This window comes from Podarcis gaigeae (genome assembly GCF_964106915.1).
Source record: "Podarcis gaigeae genome assembly, chromosome: 8".
NCBI lineage: Eukaryota > Metazoa > Chordata > Lepidosauria > Squamata > Lacertidae > Podarcis > Podarcis gaigeae.
In genome coordinates this window covers 56,537,582-56,561,455 of record NC_139684.1, presented here as the reverse complement: position 1 = coordinate 56,561,455, position 23,874 = coordinate 56,537,582, and the positions used below count along the sequence as shown (strand labels likewise).

The 23,874-nt window shown below is 47.5% G+C and overlaps 1 protein-coding gene across 1 annotated transcript in view; it reads right to left on the bottom strand.

Moving 5' to 3' along the window:
- Nucleotides 1–264: 264 nt before the first annotated feature.
- GRIK3 (glutamate ionotropic receptor kainate type subunit 3) overlaps nucleotides 265–23,874 on the bottom strand; it is a 200,846-nt gene continuing 177,236 nt past the window's right edge. Inside the window, exons 11-16 of the mRNA XM_083751411.1 lie at nucleotides 23,109–23,332; nucleotides 18,709–18,827; nucleotides 14,757–14,974; nucleotides 1,951–2,173; nucleotides 1,476–1,726; nucleotides 265–545 (exon numbers count right to left, since the gene is read on the bottom strand). Of these exons, the coding sequence (XP_083607537.1) occupies nucleotides 351–545; nucleotides 1,476–1,726; nucleotides 1,951–2,173; nucleotides 14,757–14,974; nucleotides 18,709–18,827; nucleotides 23,109–23,332 (1,230 nt within the window). The 3' untranslated portion in view covers nucleotides 265–350. The remainder of the gene's footprint in view (nucleotides 546–1,475; nucleotides 1,727–1,950; nucleotides 2,174–14,756; nucleotides 14,975–18,708; nucleotides 18,828–23,108; nucleotides 23,333–23,874) is intronic.

The following is a 23,874-nucleotide window of genomic DNA, read 5'->3' as shown; positions in this document are numbered from 1 at the left end:
CTGGCTTTATTTATGTCTTCCATCCATTTGATATGTAAACATGAAGACTCCTCCTGGGTGTGTCTTGGGGAAGCGCAGGGCTTGGGTGCCGAGGAGTCCATGGTGCTGCTTAAACCTTGATCTGGAAAAATAATAATAATCAAACAACGACTCCCAACTGAAGGTGTCACGATCCATGCTTCGGGTTCTTGTATCCAAGTTGGATGATGGCTGAAATTACATTGAAGGCCTTGTTCTCAAAAACTGGGGGTTTGTTCTCCCTCCTTTCTCTGCTTCTGCAGTCCTGATGCGCCTTTCTCCCCACACATCTCCAGCAAGCCCCTCACTGGTGTTTGACCCTCCACACCCCATCATGGGAACACGGGGGTCAGTCCCGTGTTGCAGGCCATGTTGTCCTTGCCGGGAAGCCGCCTGTCATTGAACGTGTGCATGTTGATGACGGCGTCTGTCTTCACCATGACGGGGGGCTGGGGCTTGTGTTTCACCCGGCGGTGGCAGGTAAGAGAGAGCCTGATCTCGTCGGCCATGGCACTGCAGAAGGAACGCTGGAAGAAAGGAGGAGGCACAGGAAGGAGGCTTGCATTAGACTTGGGGTGAAATAACCTTGAGGCAGAAATCAGCACGCGACCTGGGAATGTCGCAAGGACAATGAGCCTGCAGCGGCTCTTGCTTGCTGAAATGGGAAGCATGCAGGAAACAGACTTGTCAAGGACCAAGGGACCATTACAGGCCGGTGTGCTGTGTGTGCATATGAGCATGCTGCCTGGGGCAGAATTGGAGCCAAGAGATCTCATGGTTGTTGTACTGTTACTGGTGCATTCTCACGAGGAAAGGATTTATAAAACACTTTTGTATGTTCATTGTTGGCAGCTCTGGGGGCGAAGTCAAACTGCTGCATTAGCAACATGGAAGGTCATTTTATTCATTCATTTATTTAGAGTATTATTCTCAGTATTAAGGTATTATTATTACTAAAGTCCCAGGTCGAGTTGCTGTGTTAAAACACAATACAAAAACAAATTAGAGCTATAAAAATAAGAGGGCGGGGTCCTGAAAATATGCACCTCAAGTGTCAAAAGCCAGAGTAAGGACATACGTCTTCAACATTCTCTGAAAGCTATTCAATGTCTATGTGCCAAAACCACCTCTGTGGGGAGGGAGCTTCACAGCTTAAGGGCCACCACATATTGTTTTTTATGTTGTAATCTATCCTAGAACATTATTGCGAAGGGCAGGTAAAAATTATTAAAACATAATAATTGTAACAATAATTAATAATAATAATACAACCCCATTTCAAACGTCACACTGAATGTGCACAAGCACATTCCCGAAAAGGGGAGGGGCTGCTTTTGGACAGAAAGCTCCTTCAAGGGGGTCATAGGGGTTCAGGTATATCCCTTCCTTGTTCAGATTGTGGGTTTTTTGTGGGGGTCAGATTGGTGGTCCCTGTGTGGTCCTGCCACAGCCCATACCTGCTCCCGTTCTGCCGTTTTGCGCAGCTTGTAGATGAACTCCAGGGTGGCCACGAAGACGGAGAGGACCAGGCCAGCCGCCAGGACGATGAAGAGCCCCCCGATGTTCTGGATCCCGAGGGCACTGGCTTCTTTGTTCTCCTCCTCAGGGCAGCCATTGCTTCTCCACCACTTGTCCTTCAAGGCATGCAGCTTGGCCTCTTCTTGGAGCTGGAGGATCGCAATGGTGATCTTGTCCCTGTAGGGTGAACCTGAAAGTAGGAGGCACAGAGAAGGTGGACATGCCATTATATGCAAAGCAAAGAAAGCCAAAGGCTCTGCACTCCAACAAGCTGGATCCCTCTCCCGCAACCCAACATGGAAACACTGCAGGAGCCAGTGAGCCCCCAACCCAGCATTTGGAACAGCTACTACGAACATGCCCTTCACAAAACCAGTTCTTGCATTCCCCTGGCCAGGCACTGCTTTTCCTCACCCATAGGAGTGCCGATCCCATAGCCCTTGGAGTCTATAAGACCCCCAATCTGAGTCAGGTTGCAGTTTCTTTGGGTGATGTACTCAATGGTGGTGGATTCCATCAGCAAGGCATAGTCGGAGGTGAGGGCACGCTGGATCCCTTCTTCGTTGTTCTTAACGAGAGCTGAGGGCTTGCTGCTCATGAAGGCCCACATCTTTTCAAAAGTGGAGATCCTGGATTTCTAAAATGGCAGACCCATGGAAAACAGAAAACAATGTATTTAATAATGGCAGGAAGCCCAAGGCTGCAAAAAAGCATCTCTCCCACACAGACACTCTTCTCCTCTCTGTCCAACCTGAAAGCATCACAGCACTTCCTCCTTCCACTGATCTGTCAAAGGTGTTTCATGTCCCAGGAGTTGCTTATGGAATAAGGCATGCCAACCCTGGAACTCAATTTCAGCACTGCAAGAAAGCAGCTGGTCTGCAAAATGCTGGTGATGGACTATGGTCGCATAGGAAAGGCTTACTCAACTGTACTTTGCAGTTGCCCAGATTGTCTGTCTGTCTGTCTGTCTGTCTGTCTGTCTGTCTGTCTGTCTCTCAATCTCAATCTCAATCTCACTCACAATCATTCTGGGAGCAACCAACTGTTCTCCTATTGCTTCTCATGATGGATGGTGTCTCAATTCTGGTTTCTAAGTTGCTTGATAGTACTTTGTGTCAGTACACAGAACAGCCTTTGCCAACCTGACAGCCTGGCTATACAAAGGAGCTAAAGGACTGATGAGAGTTGTAGTCCAAAATATCTAGAGAACTGGCTTGTGTTGTGTATAGGATGTACACACATTCTTGGCTCATCTTTTTTTCTGAATGTAACACCCCTAGATTACCAGTGGAAAGGGAACAAATGGATGATATTCTTCTCCCTCCCTCTTGATGCTGGAATTCTGGGTTGCCCAATGCAGTTATTGGGCACAAGGTTCAGGCATGGGCATAGCCAAGATTTTTGTTAGAGGGGGAGACTTTTGATAAGGGAGGGGGACAGAACCTCAGTTAGTTAAGTATTTTTATTGATTTGGGGGGCAGTTGCCCTCCTGCCCCACCCCATAGGTTTGGGACAGGCCAAAGGAGGTATAGAATGAATGAATGAGTAGAATTCATTGCCCCAAGCTGCAATGGTAGCCACTGCTTTCGGTGGCTTAAAAATAAATAAATGAATATATGGAGAGGTATGGGTCTATCAACATCTGTTACCTAACCAGAACTTTCAGATACGAAAACAGTGTGCCTCCGAATATCAGAAATGGGAGACAAACAAGCAGCTGACATCACCTCCATGTTGGGAGGCCTGAGCTAGAAGCAGAATGAAGGACTTTGTTGCCTTCCAGCAGGGAGTATTCTTTTGTTCCTCTAAAACATGGGTTGTTAATCTGGTCCCTACCACCCACTAGTGGGCGTTTCAGGATTCTAGGTGGGCAGTAGGGTGTTCTACGTCACAAGCTGAATCCTCCTTCCATCGAGCACTGGTGGGCGGTAAGGAAATTTTACCATCAAGAAAGATGCATTAGTGGGCGGTAGGTATAAAAAGGTTGACTACCCTTGCTCTAAAACAATCCAAATTACAATTGGGTAGTCCCTACTGTAATGTTACTTAGTCTTTCCTATGCCGGAAAGCTATTGTGAAGTTAAATTAGGGAAGAGCTGCAAAGTATTTCACACACTGAAGATAACTACAGAAATACAATCTCAGCTGGCAGCAGCCAAGTTGGCAGGATGGGGGGAGGAGCGGCAGCACTGTTATTGACTTTCACCTAAATCATGCAATGAAGACGATATGGCTCAGAAGTGCTTCAGGGTATGATATACTACTTCTTATTACCATCAAGTTCTCTCAACCCAGTTGTGGGAGTTTTCCGCCTTGGAGGAGGGAGGCCATCACTGAAGCCATTCGGTGAGCTACGGGGGCCCCTCCTGTAGGAGCCATTATCTTGTCTTTAAATGCACTCTGGACTGTTTGTTGTTATTGCTTTTGTATGGGAGGGAGGTGCAGCTCATTTCATTTGCTGTTTTAAAAGTGAGAGTCATAAACGGTAGCTAAGGAGTCATATACCAACCATTAGGCGAAGAGCATTTGAATTCCAGCACTTTCTACAATAGATTACACACTAAACAGAACAGAATCCGGCCACATTTGGGCATAACCCTGAACCGTAACACATTTATCTCTTTATTTCACTTATATCCCAACTTTTTCTCCACGGAGCTCAAGGTGGCTTACAGAGTTCTTCCCCACATTAATTAACCCCCACAACAACCCTGTGAGGTAGGTTGGGATGAGAGGCAGTGGCTGAGCTCACGGTCACCCAATGAGCTTCATGGGCAAGTGAGGATTTGAACCCTGGTCTCCCAGGTCCTAGTCCAACACCCAAACCACTACACCACACTAGCTCCCCACCACACATGCTTTTATAAGGAGGAGCCACCAACTTTGGATCTAGCATGACTACCTGTTCCCCTAACCCAGTGCAATAGCCAGACGTCCACTAAAGATCTCTTTTGGGTGAATCCCTCAAATGGCCTTGAGGAATTACATTTTCTGCCTGCTCCATACTGTTCTGGCATTGGGGTTTAGAAGGCTTTTCTGTTTAGTGTACAATGGGACACAAAATGTGCCATTGGGAACAAAGGTCCTTGCACCACTGGGAGTGTCACTGATTTGGGATTTACAATGATGCAGGGGCCATTGGACTGTCCTGTAAAGTAAATAAGAACTATTGACTCCTACAGAGAAACTGCCCCTGTCACAGGGTGTAAGCAAATCGGGGGTGGGGAGAGCACACTTGTGTTCATTCGGCCTTTTTCTCTTTTAGTGTGGGTTGCCTGGTAGGGAATTTGTGCCATTGGAATATATGTTTTTGAAAAACCTTGAGAGTGTCATGTTTATTGATTTGATTTATTGGTGACTTTGTATATTTGGTCATACCTGGAAGGTCATGAGGGCAGATACTATAAGGAGGTCAGGTGGGCTGCCCTGTGTCCAGTTCTGTGAGAGTTATGAGGCTTGTAGGAAAACCAGGAAACCTAACCAAGCAGAGGGCCTTCCGGACCTTGGACAGGTCCACTCCACTTTACCGTGGGGAGGAGTTGCCGTGGACCACATGGCCACCCACTCTCCTCAGGGGGTGGGGCACAAAGCCCCGTGTTGCGCTGGGGGATCCCGGCCACGTCAGCGAGTGGCCAGCCAATCCACTGACTGGAGGGGGCGTGGCTGGGACCATTTAAGTGGAGGGGTGAGCCGGAGGGCTTCCTCTTGGCTCGCTTCCTCAATCTCCCACCCTCCCTATTTTGCAGGTTTTCTTCATTGGCCTTGCTATGGACCGTAGTTAGTTGCCGTTGAGGGGCCTGGTAGGAATTTTTCTACTTGGCAAATTGGCACAGGCCACTTGGTTTTCGCCTACCTCGTAGCAATCATCACAACTTTGTTAGGTTTGCAGTTAGGCATTGTTCAACCTTATGAGAGGGGAGGAGAGCTGTGGCCATCACCTGCCCCTCCAAGCTTAAGGGTTAAGCGTTAAAGAAATCCGGGGGTGTGGCTCTTGTCCAAAGCCCGGGGCGGGGCTAGGGCCATGACACGACCCCGACGGGAACACCAGGGGGAGCTTGAGTTGGTATGCATTGATGGGGCTCCCCCTTCTGGTGGTTTACCCTTACTGGACTCCTTGCACAATGGGCAGGAGTCAGATATAGTCGGGTCCACTCAATGCTTAAGCCAATACCGCTCACATTCTGTAATCAATAAAGTTGTGGCCAAAATTTGCCCAATAACATTAACCTAATATCTGTGTCCTTGTGTGTGTTATTCTTCAATGAAGGGGTGGTTTGGGGGTCTCAACATGCAACTACCTAAGAGCTTGTCCCTGAAGAGAGCTACAGCCAGGCTCCACCTCGAAGAGGTCAGGAGAGGCCTAGCCACTTCCGGATTCTGAGCCATAATAATAATTTAAAAAGGAAACACATGAAAACAAAATATGGCACCAAAAAGAATGAGACATAATTGGAATTAAAAACAAACAAACTTTCCAAGCAGATCACATATTGGTCTGATGTCCTAAAAAACAAGTTGTTAATTTTTTTGGCATTTGATAAGTTGAACAAGTGTCTAAATCTGAGGTCCCCTTTTGAGCTTGAGCTTTGGGAACAGCCAGTATCATCGATACTGAGCAGCTAGTAAGGCCCCAAAGATCAAGAAAATAGAAATATTATTTGGATAGAAATATTCCAAAGTAGCTAGCTCTCCCAGCCCTCCCTCTGATTGTCACTGGATATAGCCAACAAACCAGCTGGGGTCAGACCCAAGCAGAATAGTGATACTATTGCTTTCCTAGATCTGAACACTATACATTGTTGATTCAGCCTATAATTTTAAGAAACAGCCCCCAAACCCCTAAACCTATTTGCCTGCAAATTGGCATGCCTAGGGGCACCTATCTTGTTTTTAAAAACCACATAAACAATCATTCTGAAATTTTGTACAATTCATGCCTTCAGGAGTGAACTAGCCTGCAAATTTCATCCAATTCTGTCCCATAATAAAAAGTCATAGATGTTCTGCTTTTCAAAAATAATTACACCTAAAAGTAACTGAGCATATTATCCCTCCAACTACCTTTTGAAATGGGATGGGGGTGGAAGGAACAGACTTGGATAGGCCCCTCCCCCCAAAAAAACCCCACACCAAACTGACCAGCTGATGAAGGGCTGGACTGAGGCTATTTTCCATACTGCCAAAACTAGGTCCAACCTGAATCATGTGGTCTGTGCACCCTGTTACAACAAAACATATAGGAAACTGTTTTCATTTTATCACCTTCAACTCTTTCAAAAAACTATAGCTTGTCTCTAGTCTACGGTCTCCAGCAAGCTTGATTTCCACTAAAAAATCTTGGGGAGCAGCTATAAAACTATATAGCTATACCTCCACTGACACCCCCCGCCCGTTTAAAGGCCTAAAAGCTATGGTGGGGGAGGGGCTATGCATGCCATGTTCTTTTTTATTGCTGTAAATGTCAGTCATGCTCCAATGGAAAGCATCTTCAATTAGGGCTAGGCTTTGATTACATGCAAATTAACTCCCACTTTCTATTGCTGCATCACCTCGGAGAGAGTATATTCTTTTTTTAATAACCATATTAGTTGTCAAATGTCCACTGTAATTGCTTGCCATTAAAAGCTAACAGTCAATACAGCAGGCAATTAACAACATCAGCTTTTGAAGTTAATCAGGTATCTGTCATCTATTGATTTAAGCGCCATGCAGAGATTAAAAAAAAAAAAAACCCACACACCCAACAACAACGGAAGATTTATTGAGATGCTACACCCTTTGTTACATCATGATTGGATGTTATAAACATACTCTAGTCTCTAGCAAGTGAATTTCGGTTTAAATGGGTTGTTTTGTTCAAATTAATAGAAGCGCTTTGCAATAGCAGCTGTTTGATGGGCAGCCCATCTGCTAATTTTGGCATCCATTCTTCTTTCATGGCAAGCACACCCTCTGTGCAGGTTGCCAGGAAACCCTGTTGCAAATCTCTCTCACACACACACTCACACACACACCCTGCCAGAATCATCGCTGGACTGAGGAGGCCAAAAGAATCTGAGTTCTGCATACACCAGCCTTTGGGGGGCTAATTTTAATGTTTAACGTTTTACTGTGTTTTTATATGCACTGTAAGATGCCCAGGGTGGCTAGGGAAACCCAGCCAGATAGGCAGGGTATAAATAAATTTATTATTATTATTATTATTATTATTATTATTATTATTATTATTATTGGAACAAGAAATGCAGAGGTCAGATGGGGGCACCAGTCGTGCGAGAGACTTTGAGGTCAATCCCTCCTCTTTGCCTGAGCTAGTCCTGAATGAAAGATGCTGCTGTTCATGGAATGACCGCAGCATTTAAAGAGACAGGACACCAAGGCAATGCAAGTAAGCTCCATGGTTAGGACCCATGTGAGCAGCAGGAAGCCACTGTCTGAAGGAAACTTAAAGAATTGTAGGGTTGAAAGTCCAACCCCTGGCAGTGCATGAATCACAGCTAACAACCTGAGGCTTTTGCTTTGAGTGTTTGAAGGGGTCTTTATTCCTCTCCTTCTTTCTCCTGCCACCCATCTCCTCCCTATCCCCTTTGCCCACTGGGACTGCTACCAGGTTTCTGCCTGTGCTCAGAAGAGTCCACCACCCATCAGGACTTGAAGAAGGCAGCCCACCTCTTAGGCAAAGCAATTCCTGAACCATAATATTTATATACTCCTTGAATGTAAAAAAACCTTCCAAGCAGAATCATCCCACACACATTTCAAATGCTTTTCATTTTTAAGAGGAACATCTGCTTTGTCCAGACACATGTCAAAGCACTGTTCACACATGCATTCTTCTCACTCGCTGATGCCTTACCTGTGTGAAGCTGCACGAACAGAATTTTCCTATTAACCTCAGTTTAGATCAAAAAGAAAAAGCCTTTCAGTAACTGGTTCACAGTACAGTCATAATTGCTGGGCAATTATGTATATGCATGTGTGAACACCCTGATCCACAAACTAATAAGCTGCCCCTCACTTGCAGTAGAAGGCAAAAGCTTTGTGTTTCCATCTGTCAAGAGGCTGGAACAAGAGGATGCAAGGTGGCTGCCAAACAGAGCACATCCTGCTCCCTCCTTCTCTCTCACCCCTATAACATCATCATGCTTCAGGGTTTTCTCACCCTTACTTGTGAAGGAAGCTGTATTTTTAAGGTTTGGTCAGCTGCAAACACCAGTGTGAACAAGCACTAACTCTTCAACATATGTTTTTCAGTTCCAACTGGCATCAGCAGTTAAGTGAAGCTTAACTGTTTTCTTTCAATAACTGGTCTGCGGTGGGGAGCAAACGCAGCTCTCCAAACATCTCTGTTTAGGACTCTTCCCAGGACACTCCTTTACATTTCTCCAATTTGTACACCAAATTTAATTCCCACTTTAATTCATATATTATGTTGTTTTTGGAACAAGAGAGTTACGTATATGCCCATGCTAAAAGGAGTCCCAAATCCTGGGACCAGCTCAAATTTCATACAGCTAATTACGAAACATAAATTTGGCTTGACCATTGGTCGCTTTCCCAAGAGCTAGGTCTCATCCAGAGCCAGTGTGGTGTAGTGGTTAAGAGTGCTGGACTCGTAATCTGGTGAACTGGGTTCGCGTCTCTGCTCCTCCACATGCAGCTGCTGGGTGACCTTGGGCCAGTCACACTTCTCTGAAGTCTCTCAGCCCCACTCACCCCACAGAGTGTTTGTTGTGGGGGAGGAAGGGAAAGGAGAATGTTAGCCGCTTTGAGACTCCTTCAGGTAGCGATAAAGTGGGATATCAAATACAAACTCTTCCTCTTCTTCTTTATCCATGCCATACATTAAAAACACATGGCTTCCCCCCAAAGAAACCTGGGAACTATAGATTGTTAACTGTGCTGGGGTTGTAGCTCTGTGAGGGGAAACAACAGTTCCCAGGTTCTTTGGGGGGAGCCATGGGCTCTAAATGGATAGTGGGTGGATGTAACCTGTCCAGATTCCACCCCACAGCAAACAGAATTTCACAGGAGGCACCAGTGTGGGGGGCGCAATGAGCCAAGGGTGCTGGCATCTGACAAGGAGTTCAAATCCCAGTTTCTCCTTGAAGCTCACCTGTCTTAGCAACTGTGTTGTCATGAGCCTAAAACTGAGAGGCCTCTTTTTGAAGAAAGGATAGGATAAGAATGCAACATTTGCAATGGTCTGCTTTGAAAACAATGCCTGCCTTTCCAGGGACAGCATTCATCACAGGAACATAAGATGAGTCTGATGGATCAGACCAATGGCCATCTAGGGCAGCATCCTGTTCTCACAGTGGCCAACCAGTTGCTTCAGTGGGAAACCCACAAGCGGGACCTGAGCACAAGAGCCCTCTCCCTTCCTGTGGTTTCCAGCAGCTGGTATTCAGAAACAGTGCTGCCTCAAACTATGGCCATCAATAGCCCTCTCCTCCTCCATGAATTTGTCTCACCCTCTTTTTAAGCCATCCAGTTTGGTGGTGGACATCACCATCTCCTGTGAGGGTTGGTTCCATAGAAGGTGATGACTGTGGCAGAATGTGTCCTCATGGCGCCTGGGCTGGGGTGCAGAGGGTGACGTGAGGAGGATGCAGCAGGGCAAGCACACATCCTTCCAATTAGTCTGATCGGACTGATTTGAAGGGTGCATGCCTGTTGCATCCTTCTCATGCTACCCTTGCCAGCGCTCCCCAGAAATATGTGCCTGGGGCCATTGCTCTGGCAGCACCCACCCCAACATTACGCCCCTTTGCCCAGGGGTGCCCAAACTTTTTTTCAAAGAGGGCCAGATTTGATGAAGTGAACGTGTGTGAGGGCTGACCACAGTTGTTGAGCATTTTTTCTTTTTTTTACAATTTTACCCCAAAGTTGTTGGGCTTTTTTAGGATTTTACCTCAGGACATATACTGCTACCAGGGGTGGATTAGATCGACCGGCCCCTAAAATGGACTTTGGACATGTCTGCCTTTGCCTGACTCTTACTGCAAGCTCACAACTTCCCTTCCCACCCTCACTGGCCGTCATTTGCCTTTGCACCTATCCCCTCTCCTCTAAAAGCCACACTTTAGGTTAAATTGGCAAAGAAGGAAATTAACTTTGCAACAGGGATAATCCGCCTGCAAGGCACTCCCCCCCCCCCCCCCCGCTCAGGCTTCCCCTCTTCACACACGCATTTACAACTGAAAGACACTTTCAAAGCCCCCTTTAAATCTCTTAATTAATTTCCGTCTTAAGCAGCATTGTGTTAAAAAAAGAAAGAAAGAAAAGAAAGTGTGATATCTTAGTCTGCTGGCTGTCTCAATTAATTTCTTTTCAAATTGTGGAAATAAATGCAAGTCTCTTTTCATGCCTTGATGTGCTGAGTTGCTGAGAGGGACGACAGCAAGAAAACTGTCCCACTGATGGCAAAGAAACTGTAGAGACCCCAACCAGACCAGATAGGTAGACTCCTCTTCTTCCCTCACACTCCACTCATGGCCACCGGAGTGTCCTTTCACTTCAGAGCCTTTTTGCTAGAACAGGACCAGAACCTGATGAAAGGTTTACAAGGGTTGAGCCCAAACTCTCATCCTAATGAATGACTGAAACCAGAAGAGCCCTCCTGCTGGGTGGGAGCAATGAGTTTCCTGTTTGTGCCTTTGGAAAGGGGGCTTGCAGGCAGATCAGGAATCTGGGAAAGCAAAGACTTTCACAGCAAACTATGAAGTAAGAGCTGTTGGACAGTGGAACGGTCTCCCTTGGGAGGCTGGGGTCTCTCTTTCTTTGGAGGATTTTAAGCAGAGGTTGCATGGCCATCTATCATGGATGCTTTAGTTGCGATTCCTGCATTACAGGGGCTTGGACTAGATGACCCTTGGGGTCCCTTCCAACTCTATGATTCTATGAAATCTGGTTTAAGCCAGTTGTGCTTCACTCTGTTGTGGGTCCTGCCTCTTCAGAAGTGAGCTGGATATTGTCTTGATAGAAGAGGTGGCAGTGGAGAGATGGAAGTTTATAAAATTATGCATAGCATGGAAAAATAGCTAGAGAAAATGTTTTCTCCCTCCCTCATCACACTTGTGGACATCCAATGAAGATGCTTGATGGAAGATTCAGGAAGTACTCCTTGACACAGCACATATCTGAACTTTGGAACTCCCTCCCGCAGGAGGCAGTGAGATCATTCCTGCCTGAGATCATTACACCAGCTTGGACTGATTTACAAGAGGATTGGATAAATTCATGGAGAAAAGGGATATTGATGGCTGCCAACCACGAAGGCTATGCTCTGCTTTCACATTTGGAGGCAGCATTGCTTCTGAATACCAGTTGCTGGAAACCACAAGAAGGAAGAGTGTTGCTCTTTTGTGCTCGGGTCCTGCCAACAGGTTTTCCCCAACTGTTCAGACCCTGCAAGGAGGCTGGACTAGATGGGCCATTAGCCTTATCCAGCAGGCTCTCCTGATGTTCTCATAGTCTCATGATGGGCGAGGGTCAGGTAAAACAGTTCTGGCCAACGACAGCACTGTCATGTGAGACGCCAGGAAAGAGTGATTGAGAACAGACCACATGATCACAAAGGCAATCCTGGGTCTGAGAAATGACAGCACCAAGCCTCATGCAGAGAACCAACAGATGTTGGTGCAGAATCTGAGCACACGTCTTCAAGCTGCTGGCTTTGCTGTGGCCTCACAAAACCTCCTGTGTGGCCTATTTATACCCTTTTGCTATCAGCATGGCAGAGCAGGCCAATTGGTTGAAACTAAACACCTGCAGGGCATGAGAAACCCCTGCCCTCCCACATCCTAGCTCAGGAGACATTTCCCATGGCAAGAGGAGATGCGGAGAGATGCTCATTCGGCTGTGCGAGGACCACCAAGGCATGTGCACGATTGTGCATTAGCACATCCAGGCAGCAGCAGCTGACATCTATTCAGCTTTTATCCCTGGATCCCTTACTGGATTTGGGTGAATTTCCAGCGCTGCTGTGTTGCTACTGCTGTGGTGGTTTTTCCACACCAGTTCATCATTAGAAAACCAGGCCTTGCATGGGGAACATCCCTAGCTACGAAAAAGGCAGATTCCATGTTAGGGATCATAAAGAAAAGAACTGAAAATAAAAAAATGCCAGTATTATAACGCTGTTAATACAAATCTATGGCGCAACGACTTTTGCATTACCTCAAAAAGGATACTGTAGAGTTGGAAAAGGGCAAGCAACATGATCAAGTGGACCTATGAAGAAAGGCTGCAGAGTTTGGGACTTCTTAGTTTAGAGAAAAGGTGAGGAAGATACGACATGATAGGCGTTTATAAATTTATGCATGGAGAAAGTGGGTAGAAGAGAGTATTTCTCCCTCGCTCATAACACTAGAACTTGTAGCCATCCCATGAAGCTGCATGTTGGAAGATTCAGGACAGATAAAGGAAATGACTTCTTCATGCCACACATAGTTAAACTATGGAACTCACTGCCACAGGAGGCAGTGATGGTCACTAACTATGAAACTTAGGAACTCTGTTTTCTTGAGAGAACAGGATACCTTGTGGGCCTAACAATATCCAAACTTTTCTTTTTGGAGGGGGGTAGAAGTATAGTCTGCTCCTTCCCTCCTGCCCACCACCCAGAGGAGAGCTTGGACAGTGAGACCCTTTCCAGAATGTCCCTTGTTCTGTTCAAACCTAGTTTCTCACTGGCAGCATGAAACCTCATCACAAGGGTACCTAGAATGGATATAACTTTGAGCAAACTTCCTCAAGCATCATCTACAATTAAGCTTCATAGGTCAGTTCCCACCTCTGCATTGGCCTCTGGGCCTAGTATATTGCCTTCCCCTCTGCCTCTGGGTCGTGCCTCCCCACTCGTTGCAGCAGGTCTGGGTTTAGACACCCAGTCCTGCTGCTGTCATGCTTCGTTTCAGCCGTGTTCCCTGTTGCTTTACAAGACATGGACACACTTTTTGTTGCCATTGACAACTCTGAATATATCCAGGAAGGATGCCTCCTAAACAGAACAACTTTACAAACACATTAATAGAAAGAATAACTGTGCCAATCCTTGTCCTCACCTGTCGGTCACAGCCAAAGAAAAATGCATCCCATCATTTATTTACACCCCACAGTTAAGCTGCCTCTCAATGTACCCCTAGAGAGGTCATTATCCAATATTATAGCCTAGGAGCTTGAAAACGGCCCTGGGCTGTGCCAGGGGTCTTCTGCAACACTCACTTTCCCACTCGCCAGCCTGCTATTCTCTTGGTGCAGTGTGCTGGCAAGACCTGCCCCTGTGCTGAATCTAAGTTGATAAGCATTTCCTGCATTGATAGGTAGGAATGATTTCCTGCTGCTTTCCGTACTTTCAGCACAGGTCAAAATCACACACACACACACACCTGGCAAGACCAATCTGCCATAACCAGTAACCAGCAGTGCAAGACTCATTGCATTAATTGAAATCAATGTGTGAACTCCAGGCCTCTGGCCTCAATTCCCCCTTGGATCCTGATCTTCCAGATGCGAAAGCTCCCTTCCTCGTTTGCTCCTTTTTTGCTAATTATTAGCAGCTATACAGCATGTAGCCATTGTGTGTGTCTAGTGCTGCATGATGAGTTCTCTCTCTCTCTCATGCACACACACACACACACACACACACACACACACACACTCATGCACATGCACACACACGTGCATGCACACACACACACACACACACACACACACACACTGCAAGTTCCCTTATTCCCAAGTTTCTGCTTCTTGGCCTGGCTTGACAGTTGCTCTCTGGGCATGAAACTTGCTAGTCAACCCAGTGCTTTTTTCCTGGCTGGGAGCACTCAAGGGTACGCAATACCAGCATCTATTTTTCTAGAAGAAAAGCCCTGAGTCAACCCACATTGGCAGTGACCTTGGAAAGCCAAAATAGGGTTGGTGGGTATTGTTCAAGGAAGATGGGTGGTGCTACCAGCAGTCACATAACCCCCTCCACCACAAGCACATTGCTCTGAACCAACCCATCTCCCAGTGCATTTTTGGGTAGAGGAGAAGTGAGGAAAGGCCAGCCCTGACATTCCCAGGGAGAAGCAGGGGAGAGAAGGGGCCTGCATTCCTCTTCAGATGCTCCTCGCTGCCTTTGTCATGATTGATGCTCCAATCCCACAGCCTGGCTGTGCATTTCCACGTCTGCCTGGAAGTGAGGATCGAATACATTCAAATCTCACCTTGAAGAAAGTCATGGTGGCGCCATCCTTCACCGCCCCATATTCAATTTTGGTTTGCTTGGCCAGGTCGTCCGCCGAGTCGATGGGTGACTCCATCCTTTCCACGGTCAGGAAGGCAGCCAGGTTGGCCGTGTAGGAGGAGATGATGATGAGGGTGAAGAACCACCAGATGCCCCCAATGATACGGGTGGAAAGGGCTTTGGGCATCAGCTCAGAGCCTGGGAGGAAGGAGAATAGGGTGAGAGTGGAACAGACTGGAAGGAAGTGCAGGAAACACACCACTTTTTACACACACACACACACACACACCCCTCAAACCTTATTCATTGACACATAGAACTGTAGAATTTAAAGTGGCCCCAAGCAACCCCCTGCAATGCAGGAAGCACGCTAAAGAATCCAACCTCTGTTTAAAGACCTCCAATGAAGGGGATTTGGCCACCTTCCGAGGGAGTCTGTTCCACTGTCAAACAGCTCTTAATGCCAGAAAGTTATTCCTAAGATTTAGTCAGAATCTCCTTTCTTGTCATTTGAATCCACTGGTTCAGGCCCTACCCTCTGGGGCAGCAGAAAGCAAGATTGCTCCATCTTCCATGGGGCAGCCCTTCAGGTATTTGAAGATGGCTATCCTATCGCCTATTTGTTACTGAATTGTAACTGTTGCACAAATTAATCCATTTTAAGAATGGAAATGAGCCAGACTGCTGTGCTCAAAGAAATAGCCGTTTACCTTGTAATGCTTCCAGACGCTGCCGCCGTCGCCTCCCCCCCCCCCTCCACCAGCTCCTGCTCCTGACCTTGGGCACAGCCAGCAGTTGATGAGGAATTTTCAAACCAAAGTAATTAACAGAACAGCTTTCATGTGATTTAAATAGAAAGCTGCTTGTGAACTTTTATGGGTGTTTTGTTCTACCGTTTAAAATAATAATAAAAAGAGGCGCTTCTTTTATACAGAGTGGTTTTTCAGAAGGGCTCACTCTAGGGAGAGGCTTCAAATGCACAGGCATTTTTTTTTAAAGTATCCAATTTGGGGGTGGGGGGGAGAGAAGCGATCAAGGGTCTAAATAGCAGTTGGAGGTAGGAAAGTATGTTTTTTTTTAAAGGGTATAATGGCCCTGTAATGACTTTGAGTGAGGAGGGATGAAGGACATTAAGGGCTCCTTTATTTTGGTACTGGCCCCTCCTGGTGCCTATTAAAAGAAGAAGCTTTTTGTGGGGGGGGGGAGCTGCTGCTGCTACTGCCCTCTAAGGACATCTCTGGTCTGGAATTGGGGGATCAAAAAGTCAGCTAAATCAGGGCAGGATTAATTTTTTTGGGGGGGGCAGTACCACCCAGGCTATGCAGACAGTCCAGAGACCCCAGACTTATACTAATACTAAAATTTATTAGTCAGTTTTTTTGCCATGGCAACTCAAAGTGGCTCACAAAACAACCTACAACCTTCCCCATACATGTGTTAAAACCGGGGGAGGGCATTAAAACATCCCACCCACTCCAAAAGGCCATAGATAGCTAAAGCCAAAGTCTTGGTTTAAAAGGAATGTTTCTGCATGACACCTGAAGATGTATCATGATGGCATCAGGTGAATCTCCCTGGGGAGAGCATTCCATGAATAGGGAGCCACCACTGAAAAGGTCTGTTCTCATGTTGCCACCCTACAGACCTCCTGTGGGAGGGACACATGGAGAAGGACCTCAGGTGATGATTGCAGGGTATGAGCCTGTTCATATGGGACGAGGGCGTCCTGAGCCATATAAGGTCAAAACCAGCACTTTGAATTGGGCCCCAGAAACTATTGCAGCCAGATCAGGATTGGTGTTATGCGCTCAGACCGTCTTGCCCACAGGAAGCAACCTGGCCACAGAATTCTGCACCAGTTTCCAAACCATCTTCATAGATGAAGAACACAGAGCATTGGAGGGCCAGGACATTGGAGACTCGGGTTCTGAGCTTCAGGAGGTGACTTCAGCTTGTTTTTATTTTGTGGTGTAGTGGTTAAGAGCGGTAGTCTCATAATCTGGGGAACCTGGTTCGCGTCTCCGCTCCTCCACATGCAGCTGCTGGGTGACCTTGGGCCAGTCACACTTCTTTGAAGTCTCTCAGCCCCACTCACCTCACAGAGTGTTTGTTGTGGGGGAGGAAGGGAAAGGAGAATGTTAGCCGCTTTGAGACTCCTTAAAGGGAGTGAAAGGCGGGATATCAAATCCAAACTCTTCTTCTTCTTTAAGGTTTTTATTTTTCAATATATATTAAACAAGGCTGGATTGTTGAGCCCACAGAGGCATCCTGTAGATGCTGGGCTAGTTAGAGCCACATTCTGCCCCATGCCACACCCTTGCTGGGCTTGACCATGTAGCATTTGATGCTAGTGGCATCTAGTCACTTGATAATCTAATTGCTAATCTCTATCCTCTGGCCAAATTCTGATATGTTACCCTCAAGTTGTTAAAATCTCCTGATTTCACCATCATTGGCAACTGGCAAAAATGGGAGAGATTTTAAGGTTTTCAGGAGGGAGTGAAAGAGAAGTGACTGGAGACCACCACCATTATTATTATTATTATTATTATTATTATTATTATTATTGCTTAGCCTTTGTCCCAAGGTCTAAGGTAGGCCAAAGATCTGGCCCGCTAGCAAGCAGCTCCTCCCTCTCTCCCCATGTGGACATCCACCTCCTTGGGAGGAGGGAGGCCTGCAAGAACAGGGAATCATTGTAGGGTAGCCAGAAGATAGAGAAGAGCTGCCTCCTAGGTTTAGCGTGGTTCAGATACCAATAAAATAAAAGGTCATGCTATAAAGCTTTTAAAATGAGTGCCTAGTGCTTCTCCTTTTTCCTGAGGCTTTTGTACTCAGTGGACTTGCAAGTATGAGAGAGCAAGGCAGACCCATGAGGCTACAATCCTAGCACTGAAGAAACGGTTCTGAATCCAAGGGCTGCATGCAACCCCAGAACCCCATTTGGTGAACCGAAACAAAAACCAGTGTAGAGATGCAGCTTGTTTTACAAAGCAAGTTGTGCAAGACACCTGGATTTTTGCCTCTGGAGACATATAGCAAGAACCATTCCCTGTCCTTTCTCGGAGTTTCCTGACTAGCCCATAGTGCTGATTTGCTTCTGGGAACTGCCTTAGACTGAGTCGGACCCATTTGCCCATACAGCTCAGCATTGCCTACACTGACTGGCAGCAGCTCACTCACCAGGGTTTCAGGTGGGGACTCTCCCAGGCCTACTTGGAGATGCCATCGGGGATTGAACCTGAGCAACCTCACAGTCATAGGAAGGTGTCTTATACTCAGCCAGACCACTGGTCCATATAGGTTAGTTTTGCCTACTCTGACTGGCAGCAGATCTCCAAGAAGGGTTCTTTCCCAGTCATACCTGATGCTTGGGAGCTTCTGTTTGTAAAACAGATGCTCTACCACTGAGCTATGAAGTGAGCGGCCCAGGCAGCAGAGGCAGATCCCAAGGGCAGTAAACCTGCCCTGGGCTGGTACAGCTCAATTAATGGGCAGAGCCACCAGTGAGGTGATGGATTTCGGCCCCTGGCTTCCACGAGGCTGTGTTGTCAAGCACTCAGGGGAGAAGGAGGAAGAGCGAGTTGGCTCTGTCATGGCAGCACCCGAGAGCCTCCTCAGCGGAGGAGAGACAGAAGCCGGTCTTGACAAGCACTCCTGTAATTGTTAAGAAACAGACTCCACCATTTCAAAACCAATGTCTTTGCTTGTCATCGTCTGATGACAGAAACTCCCCGGCTGCCTTGCGACAAAAAGGGAGAGGAGGCACAACATTATTTCTCTTGCTCCAGAGGCAATTTTTTCTCTCTTTTGACAAGCGCAACTACGTTTATCTTGCACCTGTCAACACACAAACACACACACATGCAGGTACACACCAAACAAGAGTGGCTTGGGGGAGGGGGGTGTTTGCTCAGGGGAGGGGGGCCTACCTTGCTGCATCAGCGCTCCCATGCCGAACCAGAAGCTGTTGAGGAGGGTGAAGTTGTTCTCCACGATGTCCGAGCCTGGGTTGCAGGGGTGGGCATCATACCATTCGTAAGGGCTAAACCTGCAGGGAGAGAGAAGGCGGGCATCGAGGGAGGACAGGGCAGAAGAGGCTGGTGCAAAGAACAAACCAGCTTCAGAGGCAGCTGGCACAAGTCTGGCACTAATCCAGCTGGTCAAGGGCTATCTGGGGCTCATACATTTTTGTCTGTTACAGAGGAGTACAGGGGGTCAGGGACCTTTGTGTGAGAGAAGGGGGGTGGGAGAGAAGTGCCTCTTTCAGCAGCATGTGTTTTCACCTTCCTTGCCCTTTCTTGTTCAGTTGAAGTCTGCTATGCACAGTGGCGTAGCGTGGGGGGTGCAGGGGGGGCTGGCCGCACCGGGCGCAACATCTGGGGGTTGGGGTTAGGGGGCGCAAATCCACGGGTTAGGGGGTGCAAATTACTTGCCTTGCCCCGGGTGCTGACAACCCACGCTACGCCACTGGCTATGCAGGACTGACGTTTCTTAGGATACCATTGCTATGCATGGCACTTGATAGAGTTGCAGGAGCAAAGGAAGGCAAATCCTTGTCTGGAGAGGATTGCATATGCCTTTACATTTTAGAAATCCCTTTCTTTTTGAGTAGCCATATCATCCCTGTTTAATGATGATGATGATGATGATGATGGTTGTGTCATTGGTGGACTGGTGCTTTTCTGAGGACAGGTCTCTGTCTCCCCTGACCAGCTGACAATCTAAGATTTGACACTGAGAAGGCAGTGGGGAAGCCTGTGAGTGGGGTGGAGTCAGGGATAAAAAGGGGGTGATGACAATAACCTCTCTTAGCCGTGGATCAGGTCCTATACCAGCTGCCCCAAGATTGCCACTTTTGTTTTACTGGTAGTTTCCAACAGAAGGGCAGAGCAGGTGACCTGCTTCCCCTATCACCCAAATTTGGCTTACAGAGCTACATGCACTCATACTTTGAAAGTTGAACAGAAGCCATTCCGTTTGGCTTCCAAAATGTTCAGAAACCAAAGCTCCTGCAGCCAATCGGAAGCCCTGTCAGACGTTCAGCTTCCAAAAATAGTTCGCCAAAATGTCCAACTTGCAAGGCGTTCAGGATCCAAGGTATGACTGAATTGACTCCCCCTTCGAGCATCTCAATGATCAGGCCAAGATGACAGTGGTAGGCCTTTTCCAGGAAGCCTTGGCTGGCATTGTCATGTAACATTCTCATCTCTGCTCCTTCCTCTTGCTGCAAAGATCCAATCAAAGCCAGACCAGTTAAAGGTGGATTTGAGGAAGAATGCAGGACCTTTGGAGCGCCTTACTCACATTTTCCAAAGGTCCTCCATTTTGCAAGATAATTAAATTAAATTCTGCATAATTGGCATAATTGCTTCGGAACCAAACAAATTAATTAGCATTGCAATTTCTCCCTCTGTGATTCCCCCTGGCTTTACAACAGCCTCATCTCCTCCAAACACTCAGCTGAAATGGAAATGGAGAGATCTGCAAAGAGGAGGAGGAGGAAGAAGAAGAAGGAGGAAGAAGGAGGAGGAGGAGGAGCTTTGGCACATTTTATTATTTTGCCTCATTCATTTCCTGGTGTGTAAGCAGATACCACATTCTTGAATGACAGGGGGGGGGGGGGGGCTTTGGCATTCCCAGACAATAAGGAGCCTCTGTATTTGCAAAAACAAAGTCATGACCCAATCCAACACCCCCTCAAGCCCCTCCAAATGCAGAACTTCACGCCTGCTGGTGTGTGTGGCAGCAGCAGCGGGGCTGTCCTGAAACCCCAGGCGTCAATGCACAGCCAGCCACAATTAAACATTGTCATTCATGTTGCTGCCTTGACTACACTACAAAGCAACACCAGGCAAAAGTGGCCACCTAGAAGGTATCATTCTACATCTCTAACCTCAGCGACATTTGGTGGATTCAGGCTGCAGCTCCATCAATAAGCTTCAAAGCCTTATTAAAAGCTCTGATGGATCAAAACACTGCCATTTTGGGTCTCCAAGCAGCCACAGAGCTGGTTTTAAGCAGCAGTGACCTATGGTGGAACTGATGGAGGCCTTTATATGGTGGGGAAGCAGGGGGAGGCCGGTTTATTTCAAGAGAGGCTCATGCCTTTGAATTAAGGTGTGCCAATTTTGGCAACATTTCCCCCCTGCAGGCTAGAATTCTGGAGCTGGGCAAGGGTCAAGAGTGAAAATGTTCCCTATTATTGCTGGGGGCGAAAGATCCAATTTCCTCCTTCCTATGTCCTGGGACCCTCTCTCTGCACCCTCTTCTGCCCAGAACCATCTGTGCACAGCCTTAATTATTCAGAAGACCAGGTGCTGCTCAAAGAGATAGATAAAAGCCAGGAAGATTTAGAGGGGAAAGTTACAGTCACAGGAACTTTAATTGAAACCAAGCCAAGGGGAGAAATTGCACTTTGCTCTGAAATACACTCACACACACTCATGTGACTTGGGGTTTATTTTGCCTGGAAATCTGTGCAGATGAAATCATCAAAGAGCAAATGTGGATGGAAAGGCAGAGAGGCAAAACTAAGCGGAAGAATGAAAAGCAGAAAGTAATTCTCTCCCATTGTGGCCTGGCACAATGCAAAAATGGAGTGGAATTAAGTCATTCTGTATAAGAATTTTAACTGTTGCCCCAAGGCCAGACAGGGAGTGTGTAGCTAAATCAGGTTTTGAATCTATTTCTCCCAGATTATAGTCTATCCCCCAGAAAACTTATTCTCTTCATTTGCTCTTTCCCCCTTTTGAGCTGCTCTCTTGCACCGGGACACTCCCTTGAGGACTAGCCACTCCACAAATATCAGGTTCTTTGGAGAAGACTCTCCTCAAAATTGGTGGCTAACCCTCCTGCATTCCCCCCAACCCCTTTTTAAAAGCAGACCTCTTTGCCAATCCAGATGTGCCAGAGCAAACAAAGAGTCAGCCTTCCTCCCTGCGGAGCTGATTTTGACAAGTGCATTACATGAAATTAGAGTATTAGGCACTAAGCTCAGGTAATCGCCTCCAAATGCTGTAATGGCCCCAGGGAGCCAGCAAAGCATCATAAAAGCCGGAACACCGGGGCTAATGGAGATAATGATGCTGCCACCACTGTGGTTCCATTCTGCCTCCCTCTCTCCTCTCAGATCCCAGCCTGGACAGGCTATTTTCCTGAAGGCAGGAACAGAGCTTACCCAGAGGGGATGGCCAGGGCCCCCAGCACCCACCATGTCCCCCCCACTTCTCCCAATTAGATCCTATTAACCCAACATGGGGAAGGAGGCCAGCAACCTCCCTACCTGCTACCAGCAAGAGACAGACAATTGCCTTTAACTGTGGGATGTGCTTTTCCCGGCTAAAGGTGGCTCTCTCCTGCACAGGGCTTGCAGAGCAGAGTTTCCCAAATGCCTGCCATTAGCAACCGGGTCAGTGCCATCCTCCACTTATTTTTCAGGACGTGCTGGGCTATTGCCATTGCTCATTGCGTGTGCGCTGGGAATGGGGGCAGGAAGCTATGGGGACTGGAGCCAAGACTGGCTGCCACGGACAGAGGAGGGGAGACCCTTTGTAGGGCTGCTCTTTCCTCAAGTGCCATAAAAAAGGGTAAAGGACCCCTGACAGTTAAGTCCAGTCGCAGATGACTCTGGGGTTGCAGTGCTCATCTTGCTTTACTGGCCAAGGGATCTGGTGTGTGTCCGTAGACAGTTTTTCCAGGTCATGTGGCCAACATGACTAAGCCGCTTCTGGCGAAACCAGAGCAGTGCATGGAAACGTCATTTACCTTCCCACCGGAGTGGTATCTATTTATCTACTTGCACTTTTTGGCGTGCTTTCGAACTGCTAGGTTGGCAGGAGCTAGGACCGAGCAATGGGAGCTCACTCCATCAGGGGGATTTAAACCGTCGACCTTCTGATCGGCAAGTCCAAGAGGCTCAGTGGTTTAGACCACAGCACTAAGTGCCATGGTGGGAGTCAATGTGGTACCCCTACACACAGACACCCTATCCCTCAAAAATGAAGGGACTTAGCATACAGGAGAGAGGAAGGGATTTCCCCAAAGTTCTCTTAAGGGGTTGGCTTGTTCTTTGAGAAAAGATGACTGGCATATGTGTATGCAGGCTACCTGAAAGGCCGTCTTCTCCCATACCAACTTGCCTGGGCTCTGAGATCTTTAAGGGGGACCTTTCTCTCAGTTCTGCCACCCTCACAGGAGTGCTTGGTGGAGACACAGGAGAGGGCCTTCTCAGTGGCTGCTCATAGACTTTGGATCTCGCTCCCTAGCATAGGAGCCGAATCCTAGGGACAGAGTTTCTTTTGGCGCCCCTTGTAGCTGGTGAGCTCCTTACCTGGCTATCACAAACAGCACGCAGCTCACTCCCAGGTAAGCAAGGAGGATGTACATCCAAATGTCAGGAGACAGAGGGTTCAGGAAAGAGAAGACACTGGGGTTGGTTCCATTGGCCTTCCGGTAGAGAATGCTGATCCCCAGAGTCATGAAGGGCTTGGAGAAGTCAATCGCTTTCTCCCGGACATGGGTGATGGTGAGCGGAGCGACAGCTAGGTCAGCTTTCTATGGAGCAGGAGAGAGAGAGGGAGCAGTTGTTAGAAATGGAGGAGGAAAAGGGCGGTGGGCAAGGCTCTTGGGTCTCTTGAGTCACAATCTTGTTTCCCCAAGGGCTGCTATGAAGATCGATGTCTTGGGAATTTCTGGCCCACAGGTCAAATCAGGCCTCACAGTTGGGCCTGCAATGCCATTCCCCCCCCCCCCAGCCACACCCATCTGATGCCATGTGATGTCCAATATGAGTCAGGTAAACCTGCAGCTGCAAAGGAGACATTGGCAGCTTCAGAGCGCTGCCCTGGGGTTCCTTTGCAAACTCTGCATGCATTCTGGGTTGCTTAAAATTTAGCCCTGAATGGAAGCAGTGCTATTGGGATTGGATTCACTTGGCAGCTTCTGAATCAGAGTTCCCAAATGTTCTAGCACACCCTTCCCCAAGCCAGTGCCCTCTGGGTGTTCTGGACCACAATGGCAAGCTAGCTGGGGCTGATAGGAGTTATAGTCCAGAACACCAGGAAGGTAGCAGAGGTGCCCTAGGAACTCAAGGGTTG